This window comes from Pygoscelis adeliae, unplaced genomic scaffold (genome assembly GCF_000699105.1).
Source record: "Pygoscelis adeliae isolate BGI_AS28 unplaced genomic scaffold, ASM69910v1 Scaffold386, whole genome shotgun sequence".
NCBI lineage: Eukaryota > Metazoa > Chordata > Aves > Sphenisciformes > Spheniscidae > Pygoscelis > Pygoscelis adeliae.
This window is the reverse complement of record NW_008824940.1, coordinates 760,013-771,881: the sequence shown is the minus strand read 5'-3', so window position 1 is coordinate 771,881 and position 11,869 is coordinate 760,013. Positions and strand designations below refer to the sequence as shown.

The following is an 11,869-nucleotide window of genomic DNA, read 5'->3' as shown; positions in this document are numbered from 1 at the left end:
GGCTGCCCCCACGGAGGGAGCGCCCCGGCACCGCCGGGCTTCGGAGCCGCCGCTGCTGTTGCCGCCGCCGCCTCTTGTCTGTCCTGGCGCTGGTCGGACTTGTCACCCGGGACTAGGCTGGGCTTTCTCGTCGCGTTTCACGTCTGCCGTATTGCCTGGGAAACTTCCTCTGCCTAATACAACTTCGAGCAAAAAGGAAAAAAAAAAAAAAGAAAAGCCATTTCCTTTAATGTTACAACTGCTGGAAAACACAGCCGACAAGTTCCTCTTAAAATATAATTGCAACATCACCGCTTTAGAGGAAGCGAGACCTGGAACATAGGACCGCAGGGAGAGCACTTAATCTCTACTCCTTTTGTGTAACATGAGAAAAGACTAGGCTTTTCTATGCCGTAGGACTCTCCGTTGGGAGATTTAATGCCTTTTAAAGTATTCTGAGGCTTTTCGAAAAGACCTTAAGTGCAAATTGCTCCTGCTCCAAGGCTCTAATCCGGTGAATTGAAAATGAGTTTGGGTATTTGAGGAGGCGGCTGTGCTGGTTTTTTGTCGTTTTCTGTAGTAAACGCAAATGCAACCATACCAGTGCTGGACATGGTTTGTCTGAAATTTGGGTGTATTCACTCGCTACCTGGTGGTTCTGACACCCGTTTCTGAAACTTGTGTATCCTTTTGACTATCTTTGCTTTGACTGACCTCGTTCAGCGGAATCCTTTGTATTATCGGTACTTCCAAATCTTGTGTAACATCTGCCACCGCTATAGAAACACATAATGTAGTTCGGGTTTTGGATGGCTGTCTTGCTTTCTGTTTGGTTTTCCTCACAGAAATCTTTTTAGAGCTAAGAGACAGAGATTAATCCTTTTTTTCCCTCCTTCTAATTCAACAGATGCAGTTTATGTTGCTTTTTAGTCGCCAGGGGAAACTGAGACTCCAGAAGTGGTATGTCCCATTATCTGACAAAGAAAAGAAGAAAATCACAAGGGAACTTGTTCAAACTGTATTAGCCCGCAAACCGAAAATGTGCAGCTTCCTGGAATGGAGAGACCTGAAGATTGTCTACAAAAGGTTGTTCTGTCTCACTAACCTCGTAATTGCCGTACATAACAAGCAACATAATAAATAGCAAGAAAATAATGAAGGTTGATTTTTTTTCTTTTTTTGTTGTTTTTTTTCTTTCCTTCTGCTGGTTATGGAGAAGACTGACTTTTCCCTTGAATCTAATTTGATAACCAAGTAGGAATCATTCATGTGTGGAAAATCACTCATGCGTTTAGAAATGTGTTCAAGAAAAGAAACAAGGTTTCCTTCTACTTTCATAAGGAGTGGTGGTTCTTAGTTCTCTGTTTAGATTCACACAGTACATAAGTGCATACAAATATGAAGCATATAAGATTTAATAGGTGATAAAGAAAAACTAAATTTTATAAACATTTACCTCAGGCAGTGACTTCATAAATCACCTGAAAATGTAACTTGCTTTTAAAGGCTCATAGAAATAAGGAAATCATTCTTTCAGAGTACTTCGTTTGTTTTTTGTTGTTTTTTTTTAAATTATTTTTTTGCTGTGAATACAAAAAGGCATTTCTCCTAATTGAAGAAATCATGGCTAGCTTTCTTTTGGTGGAAGTACTATATAATTTTCTTTGCAATAGTTTTATTTCTCAGCTGCTTCCTAACTTTTCTAGGAGTATTTGGCAAGCATTTTTTAGCTTTATGCTGATCTTTAGAATGTATTACAACATAGAGGTGTGAAAATAATTTTCTCTACAAGTAACAGTAATTCTCATCCTGATTTGGTAGGCTGCATCTCTTCCAGCTAAAGCTGGTGCTACGAAACCTTGAGTTATCTCCCTTCCCTAGTTAGTTATAAACTTCAGGAGGTTTATGCATTCTTATTTTCTCTTTGAGATGGTAAATAATTTGTGCTCTGCAGTAAATATTGTAGTATTCTCTCTGTAGGGAGGACTGAGAGAACTGGAGCTGAAATGAAGAGTTTGTAACTCTTTTCCAGCGTACCAAATGGGTATAATCAAAAAGGTTTAGATGTTTCAAATCCTGGTTTCGTATATACATTGGTGCATGTAACATCATGCACATGAATGTTACCAGTCTAATGCATGTAGTTCTTTAATACAAGGAGGAGGAAAGAGGAGGAACAACGTGCTTAAAGAAAGCATACACAGTTTTTTCTTCTGCCTCTCAACTTCCTCACAAAACTTCTTGTACATACCTGTAGACAAGCTTGCTCAAATGCTTTGTGTGCTCCCTTAAGCGATAATGCCTGCAAGTGCTCGTTCAGCTGGGCTTTTATGGGACTAGATCAGAAAAATTAGGCATGAGTAGGCTAGTCTGTTCCTTTCCTTGCCCAATCTTGAACAGCAGTAGCTGTTTCGGTGGTGAGTTGATTCCACACAGCTGCTTTCCCTCCCTGTCTGTTTATTGTTGGTAACAACTACTTGTCATGTCCTTTTGTGTCTAGGGAACTGGTGGAAGTTTGGGTATGACTGTTCGAATTGCTGAAAGTTGTGGTGGTCATGCATCTCAGTAGCGTGCTGTGGGTCCTGTGGTCAAGGAGAATGAAGAAATTTGCTGGGAGATGTATCTAGACCGTTTTGGGCTGGATGTAGACTGCAGTCCATCTGCTAGGCTGCTGGTGTGCACAGCTGACTGCAGTAGCTTATTTCACTCTCTGCAAACCAATCTGGCACAGTTGGCCTACGAAATCTTGCTTAAGATTAGCTTGTATCAAGCTAATGAACATTTCAAATCTTGTTTTACTTTTGCTTTTTTGGCAAGTTTCATTAAGCTAAAACATCACCAGAAGGACTGGGTATAAGAGGTGATAGTTTAAATTCCTGTATCTGATAACATTAACAGCTTTTAGGTTTGTGGGACAGACTTCTTCCAACCATCACACTGTAACTAAAGTTGATGAGTACCAACTAGTATGATTTCTTTGAAAAGGGAGATCTGTTACAGCTCAAAAGTAGATAATCCCAAGAAGACGACCATAATAGTCAAAGTCTAATACTTTCTGAAAGGTGGGTGGCTTAGAGAGAAACACATTTGCAGGAACTTTGTGTGGTTTGTGAAATTGCAAGAGGTCCTCCCAATTGCTCACAGACAAAAGGCTCTTGAGCATCTCTAGTAAGATCTGTTCTTGTCTGATCTATCACTGGGAAGGATCTGAACCTCCTGGTGCAAATGTTTTTCAATATAAGCTATAAAAGTATGTGCATAGTGCTATTATGAGTCTTAAATTGCTGAAATTGATGTGCTATTTTTGTTTTTAGAGTGTATTTACTGTCAACATGTAAGAGAGAAGTGACCTAGATATTGTGACTCAAAGAATGGTTGGCATTATTAGAAGTATACTCAAGGGTCTCATTGGTGTACCTTTTCGCAAGAACAGAATGAACTCAAATGCAAAATTGGCAAGCCAGTAGCTTTTGCTGCCTTCTGATACTTAACAGTTATCAAGAAAGCTGGACTATTTTGATTAGCCTCCTTAGCTCTGCAGCATTTCATCCTTATAGGATGCTTTCTGAATGAAACTTCAAGAAAATAGAACTAAGTGTTTTAAAATCCATCTGAATGTGTGTGACTAACTTTTCTTTTCCTTGGTTTCATACATGTAGTGTTGATAACAGTTGCAAAATAGGGTCAGATGTTGCTGCCTTAATTTTTTTCTTTAGTGCTCTACAAAACACAAATGGAAAGGTGCCCTGCTCTTGACATGGTTCATGAATTGGGATGTACGTATTCTGTAGCTGGTTTGGAAGAGAGTTTTTCAGGCTGGTAGACACTGTAAGATTGAAAAAGAATGTGAGCTTCTAACTTCAAGAGACGAATAGAGATTTGAAGTGACTTACTGGGGGCAAAAAAAAAAGAAATTCAAATGTGGGAAGCCAACAACAATTGCACTTAATGAAAATAGAGAGGGAGTCATCTGCAGACAGCTGATTAGAAACTTAGCAAACACAATGAATGATCGCTCTTCGCATTTTGTCATTTTAAAAACTAACTGTAGTGGTGTTTGGAGCATATAGGGTAGAAGTTCATGCAGCTTTCCCCTTGTGGCAGAGAAATGTGTTAAATGTTAAAATTTCTAATTTTACTAAAAAAAGGAACTTAAAGGATGTAATTTTTTTTTTTCTTTTAAGATCTCAGCTCTTCACTATTTTAGTTCCTGGCAGTATGAGTTATGTTCATTGTGTAGTATATTGCAGTCAAACTCAGAAATTGCAGAATAACTGATTTTTATGTAAATTTTACTTTGTTAGCATTTGGTTAACTGAGATCATGGGACTTGGTTATTGTTGATTGGTAATTTGATTAAAGATTGTGGCTTTTATGTGTCAGTTTGGAACTGCATTTGCAGTATAAATTTATAAAAATGTCATAGCTTGTGCTGCCTTTAATGTTGTGGCAATCATCTTTAACAGAAAATAACCATAATCATAGGTTACATTAAAGACTTAGAAAAAGTAAGTTTTAAAACTTTCTTTTTACCCTCCCTCCACTGAAAGCAACAGCAAAAGAGCCCATTCTGCAAGTAGCATACCTCTTAGCTCAAAGTATTGTGAACCTAAGGTGCAGTCATGTGGCTAGCGGTACGTGCCCAGCAGTTGACATGATCCCTATCTTTGTTTATGTACATCTTGGCTGCCAGTTGTATCTGTTAAAAATGTTACTATGGTGTTGATTAAGTGGCTCTGTAAAACTGACTGAATGCAGTGATTATAGTGAATTAGGTACTTGGGTTTGATTGTTTTAACTTGATCAGGTCCTCTTTGTACAGGTTTCTAGTTCATGTGGCACTAGGAGGGCCTCAGCATTAAGAAGCAGCAGCTTTATCTTAGAGGATTAGCAGTACCAAGCTCTTGTTCATTTCTAAAACTACTGGGGGGGTATAGCCTTGCTGAAATAAGAAACTGTAAAAGAAATGCTTGACTTTGGTAGTGTTATTGTTGATTTCTGTATTCTTGACTGAATAGTGTCTGATCTGCCTATCCTAGAGTCTCAGAACTTCTTGTTTTATTAAAGAAATGTGTAAATTTTTTGGAGGAGAAAAAAATCTTTTGCCAAGGACAACTTTTTAGTGGTCCAGTTTTCACAGGGTCAGCTATCACCAAACCACAGATTCTTGGGCTACCTTAAGCACCTGTCTGCCTCTTAAAGGCAGGTTGGTTGTCATTTGCAGTTCAGCTCTGCTCCTGCCAAACTCTGTAAGCTTTAAATTTCTGCAGTTAGGATCTATGTGCAAAGTGACTTAGATGCTGACAGACTTACGGCTTGCTTGCAGCTTTACCTGGTGACAAACTTCCAGGGATGACTTTAAGCAGGTGTTCTCTCATCTAGTAGGAGAACACCACTGAACTGGCAGGATTTGCAAGTTATGCTCTGCCCGCAGTGACCTGATCTCCCAACAGAGTTACTGAACCTGGTTGTGAGCAGAGTAGTAGAGGAGAACTCTGCTGAAGCATTGCCTGCCAATTGTGAGGCTTCCCACTACCCAAGTGTTGCAACTGTTGAGGGGGAGGTTCATCAATTTGTTTCCTATCACAAAAAAACCCTAAGGTCATCCATCTGAAGGCAGGAATTTGTGTAAGTATTTGTACCTCCTGTGTTTTCTTTTTGTTCTTTTACTCCGTATTACATTTTTAGGTGATTTTTTCCAAACTGTTTTTGGTGTCTCTGCTTTTGATCCCTTTTCTCACAAGTGGGGGATGTTTATCATAAAATATTTCCCTAAATGAGTGTAAGCAGCTGAGTTGGGTCTGAAGATTCTGTTAATAATACCTACTGAGAAAAAAATTCCCACAATTGCAATAGGAATAAAAAGGGCAGAGTGTTTCTTGCAGACTGCACTACATTTGCTTCTGTGTGATGTGGCATGCTTTACTATCAGGATTTGCCTTTTCATTGGGTGCATATGAAAGACAGGTTTCTGTCAGGCTCATTAGGAAGACACAACGCTTCTGCAGAGCAGACATCTTTTTCAGCCCAAGTACAGTAATCTACTCGTCTTTGAATGGACACTCTATGTAAGCTTCTACACTTGGCAAAACCTCTAGTTTATCTGCTGTAGACTGTATGTGGACACTTATTTCTCAAGCCCTGGCCTGCAGAGGAGAAAAAATTGCAATAAACTATTGCCTTTGAGAATTTGGGTCTGAAGAAAGGTATACCTTTGTAGTATGTTTATGCCCTTTGCAATGATGGCTGACTTGTTTATACTCTTCCACTGTTTGCCATGTAGGCTTATTGAATCTTCGTTTGTTTTCTTCTGTTGAGTAGTAATCCATTAGTCATGGTTGCTACTTAAATATACTTTGAAAAATATTCTCTGCATATAATGATAGATACCCAGGCCTCCATTTTGTGTTAAGATGCCCACTGAGTAGTTTTTGTTTCTCAGTATTCTTTCTCCAAAACTGCAGTTGGCAGAGCTTGAATGTGTAGTCTACTCGCTAGCTGCCAAATAAAGTCTTTCAAAAGTATGTTACGTGTTCTTTTAAATGAGGACACTGAGAGCAGACCGCTTCTTGGGAAAGGATTTTATGTTAGGTAGTCTCCCTCTCTACCCCTCCCCGATCCCCCTTTTTTGCGGGTATTTGCATAAAATAGTTCTGTGCATCAAAAGAGACTCTTAAGTAATAGGGAAGCACAAAAGGACTGTCCCATGTGGATAAATTTCAAATATTTGAGTCAAATTTGATTTGATAAGGTCTGCTGGTATGTGTTTCAACTTGTGTTTAAGCACTGTAAGGGAACAGTTTAACTACACTTCATCACAATCAGTGCTGCTCGTCTGAATATGAAGAAAGCTCTGTTTAGATGGATTTGGCCTGAGTGCTAGTAATTAGCGTAAATGTCAACTGATGTGCCAAAGCTCTTTTTTTCTGCAATGAAATACGGGTGACATGGAGTTTGACTTATAAATTCCTCAGTAGATTTGGAAACATATTTTTGCTTTATAGTATCACTTTCCAATACTTTTTTAAATAGCTTTGTCTAAAAAATGCCTTATACAGATTGAATCTTGCAAGCTACTACAATAACTGTAAATGTCCTTGAAAAATTAGTGAGGCACAAACACAACCGTGTAAAATCAAAAGAACTGTGCTCAGATAGGACTTCTGATGAGCTGACGAGTCACCATGGTGAGGAGATGAAGGAGCAAAGGAATTGAAGTGTTAAGTGCTTCAATAGAGGTCTCTTCCTCTCTTCCCCCCCCATCATGTTTTGTGGTAGGATGGAAAGAAGTCGTAGGCAGTAATTTTTTTATAATAGTTTAAAACTTCTGAATAAAAGTTATTCCAATTAGTTGTTCATGATGAAGCTGTAGCAATTTGACTCAGCTAGAGGAGAGTGGGGGGACTTGCAGGTCATAAATGATGCTAGGTGAGCGGCTGGGAGGCAAATTTGAACATACTGCAAAATACAACAATGTTTGCAGGAAAACCCTAAGAGTTTCCTTAGGGGGCTTACAAAGTCCCAGCTGATAAAATAATGCGTAACGTTTAAAAGGTGTATGCATTTCTGTGTATGGGAAACAAATATGCATCTTAAACTTGGCATTCACGTGACTGACTTCTTTTTCAATAGGGCTGGCTACTCAGAGTGCTTAATGTGGCCAGTTGTCCTATCTAATTATCTGTTATCTGTAAATTATCTGTTACAACAGGTGTTACTGGAAATCTCATTTGTGCCGTGTGTCTGTATGGCATATGGTTTTGGCACTGTAGAAAAGACTAAATGGGTTTTTCAGCTTTCATTCCTGTTTTGTTTTTGCATCAGCTTTTTTAAACATGACTCGAACAAGTGTATGGTAGAGCACAGTAGAACTGGATGGTCTTTTTGTTAAGGTGGAACTCAAGCTCATATCTGAAATAAAGAATTCCCTGTCTTCCAAGGTGGAAGTGGATTGCCAGAAACTAGCTGATGGCCTCTCATTAGTCTGATACCAGGACAGTTGGTAGTGATCAGGTTGTTGACTTAATAGCAATTGGGGTATATGACGTTAGTGTTAGTTTTGGAGTTTTTTGGGCATTTGTTAAATTCCCTGTAAAGACCAAATCGGAATCGCTAATTCAATTTATCTTTCCCAAGGCATTTTCTATAGTTTTTAATATCTCTGTGTGTAGCTTGTGTGATAAAAAATTAAGATTGAATCTGTTGATTAGTATACCAGTGTTTGGATGTTGCAGATAGTGGAGAAAATATCTTGCCTCAGAACTCTGCCGAGAGGTCAAAAAATCAAATACATTTCCTTTTCCAGCCACCTCGTAGGTTAGTTTAATTCCGTCAGCTAAAGGATGGTAAAGACTGAGGTCTTGCTTGACTCAAGGAAGCAGATCCCTCTTGTACATGCGTATGTCTGCTGGTCTTTTCAGCCATTCTTTGGTAGAACTTGCATGGCTGTTGATTTAGGGTAACATTTAGTATGCTAAACTTGAGTATGAAGGACTACTAGAACATAATACATCTCAAGTGCATTCATTTTGCTCATGTTCTTATGCTAACATCAGGATTATTTTGTTATTACAGATATGCAAGTCTCTATTTCTGCTGTGCTATTGAAGATCAGGACAATGAACTAATAACTCTGGAAATAATTCATCGCTATGTAGAACTTCTTGACAAGTATTTTGGCAGTGTGAGTTAGTAATTTCTTTTTAATTTTTATAGATTCACAGTCTCTTTATATTATGCCATTTTGTTTTATGCCCACAGCACTTTTAAAAAACATCATCAATTAGCTGTTGAAAAGGTGCATCTAACACATTTTATGTTGCTTGCTTGGCCAAACTAAACTGATGGTTGCCTATACAACTGTTAAAATACAAAATTAAATTATTAATTTGCGAGAAGAACTGTTACTAATCGGGTGTTAATTGCCTGTATTTATTTCATTTTGTAGTGGTCTCACTTGAGGTCAGATAAAATCTTATCCTTAGCTTTCTGTCTAGGCGCCCAGCTTTCCTTCTCCCTGGCACTGCTCTAGTGTGTGAACGCTTCTTACATCTGCTTCCAAAGGAGGCAGTTGGTTGTGAACTAGCAGGAGCGGTAAGGAAAGACAGACACCTGCTTACCCAGGTAGCAAGCACAAACAACTGTAGTAGTGTACATTAGCACTCTTAGAAAAACTGCTGCTCATCCTTCTGCCTTCCTAGTCCTTCTGACTCTGAAATGCACAGGATGAATAAGAAATTTGAGATTATTGTGTTTTCACATTTTACTGTAAGATTGCATGATCTGCCTTTGGATACTGCAGGCACGGAGAGAACTTTTATAGGGATATTCTCTTGCCTCATGAAGAGCCACGTCATACTGACGGTTGTGAATTGAAACCTTTTTAACAATGAAAACTTTTTTCAAAGAGGTTGCTATAACTGTTTTTAACTCAAACAGAAAAAGATTTTTAAATTTTTTTTCTCAAAGGACTGATTTTTTTTTTGTTGCCCCATTTCTTAAAAGGTTATAGCCTGATGCTAACATCTTGATTTGATGAAATTTGGTGAAGCTGTGAACAGGTTAAGTTTTGTGAGAGGATATACCTCAATAGATAGTATCCTCCCACTTTGCAATAATGCTTGATGTTCTTTTTAGGTATGTGAACTTGATATCATCTTCAATTTTGAAAAAGCCTATTTCATTCTGGATGAGTTCCTTTTAGGAGGGGAAGTTCAGGAGACTTCCAAGAAAAATGTTCTCAAAGCCATTGAACAGGCAGATCTTTTACAGGAGGTAAGCAAATTCAACTTCTCTGGCCAAAGTACCAGCATGGTAGGCTGTGACTCGAAAAAGCTCCTGTTTCTCTAAGCTTGTAGAAGGTGCTTTTTAGCATGCTTAGCATGTAGTTTCTAGTTAGTTGTCCTAATTGTGCAATATGATGATGTTATCTGCTCTTTTCATTTTGTTTGGCTTGTGTATATTGTAACCTACTGTGACTTTGTGTTTTGCTAGAAATTCAAGTGGCTGTTTTATGTGTATACCTAGATAATTATAGTTCGTGCTACTTTAACTTAGTTTGTTCGTGTGTCTAACTTCTTCCTTTTTATTAATCAACCATTAGTTTTTGTCATACCTGATGCATGTTCACTTCTTTACTGTTTCATTGCTGAAATCCAGAAGCTAGACTCTCTTCTTTGAGACTCATTCAGGTATAGTTCTTATTCTAAAGACCTGCCTTTCTGCTATAGGTTGCTTACTCTGGAACATTTCTGATTTTTAAGTTAACAAAGTGGTAATAGCACTGCCATAGAAACATACAGAATGAACTATAAGAATATTTGTTTTTTCACTTTGAATGCTTTTGTTATTCATTACTAACTTTGAAGAAAGACAAGACAGGTTGCACTTCTACCATGTTTCTTCGGAAAACGTTTGATGGGAAGGGCTTCAATGGTATAGAAAAAGTTTGTATCATTTCCCTATGTTTCTCCATCCTATGCTGGTTTGTTTTTGGGGTTTTGTTTGTGGTTTTTTTTTACTGAATTGCTGTAGTCTTGAGGTCAGTGTTAAGGTCTTTGAATGTCTAAATGGAAGTCACAAAATTCTGGAGTGCGGGGGGAATCATCAGTCTTGTGTGCAAGTTAGTGGAACATGCTGTTTAACAGGGATGATGAACCTTAATTTTTTAAAATGTACTGAGGTTCACTGGTAAGATTCTATATAAATGTAAGCTCCTCTATTTTTTCCCTTTATGTGAACCTTCAATTTGTTATTTCGTCCTGTGAGTTAATTGTTTAATTCTCATATAAGCATTCTGTGTTCCACTTGGTACTCTTTTTTGTTGAACATGGTATTAATAGGATGGGGAAACACATAATGTTCTTTATCCTTGTAGTTGTGTTTGTAATCCTTTCAGACTACAGGCAAATCCACAGCATGTTAAAGTTCTTGTATGTCACCAGATAGTTAGTGTCATGAACAAAAAGTCAGCCATTACACACAGATTTGCTGCCCTGTTTTTCTGGGACAGAAATGCATGCACTTATTTACTGCTTGTGTTCTGATGCAGTTTTTGTTGAGCCTTTCTTTACTCTTAGAAGGAGTTATCTCAACCAGAAGCCCTATTGCAGTTTACAAAGGGGGAGGGGAAATAATTGGTTTATTCTCTTAAAATCTTTTGCTCCTCTTTATATGAAAACAAGTACAACAGATTAGTTACCTATTCCAGTGTCTCCTGCAAATGCAGTTAATTATACATAAAATGGAATTACTGTATCTTTTCTCATTCTCACTGTTTCTGAATTTTGTTTTTACCATTTTCTTAGGTCTCTTCTAAAGCAAAAATGCATTCTACCTCTAGGAATTAATTACTGATTTTCTATCCAAACAATTAACATTCTCTTTTACACTTGGTATAATTTCAAGTTAAAAATTTTACGCAAAAGGAAGTATCACTTTTTCAATGGGAGACTTTTCCCTTGCCCTGATAGCTTTGTTCTGATTAGCCTTACTTTCCCCATCTCTTTGAGATTTTCTGTTATGTCAAGGTTTATTAAATCTTTTCTGATTAAATTGGAATGTAACCATTTATCACAGCACCACTGTAGTCTTATGTTTGATTCTTGTTTTTCATTCTTAGTTATATTATATTGACTGTTGATCAGGTATAAAACTACTCCATATATTTGATTTTTAGTTTATAAAATCCATAGAAGTCTGAGTTCATATTTAAATTGAGCTTCCAATAAAGTTGGACTTTTTCTGCAGAGGTTGGTTTTTATATCAACTGCTGCTATGTGCATGCTGAGCTTGATGAAGAGGGTTGTTAAAATAATAGTGTGTCACAACTGGAGACTTTTTGGTACTTTCAGTTAATTTCTGCTTCCCAGAATACTTCAAAGCTACCGGA

The 11,869-nt window shown here is 37.8% G+C and overlaps 1 protein-coding gene across 3 annotated transcripts in view; it reads left to right on the top strand.

The window, feature by feature from the left end:
• The first annotated feature begins 867 nt into the window (after window positions 1-867).
• AP1S2 (adaptor-related protein complex 1, sigma 2 subunit) overlaps window positions 868-11,869 on the top strand; it is a 31,767-nt gene continuing 20,765 nt past the window's right edge. For 2 of the 3 annotated variants that reach the window (XR_663675.1, XR_663676.1), the window contains exons 1-3: window positions 869-1,065; window positions 8,554-8,662; window positions 9,616-9,753. Coding sequence is in view for 1 of the 3 variants with exons in the window: in XM_009325469.1 (XP_009323744.1) it covers window positions 887-1,065; window positions 8,554-8,662; window positions 9,616-9,753 (426 nt within the window). In the remaining 2 variants the exon portion in view is untranslated. Of the gene's footprint in view, window positions 1,066-8,553; window positions 8,663-9,615; window positions 9,754-11,869 lie in introns of all 3 variants that reach the window. The other variant, XM_009325469.1, reaches the window with a different exon arrangement.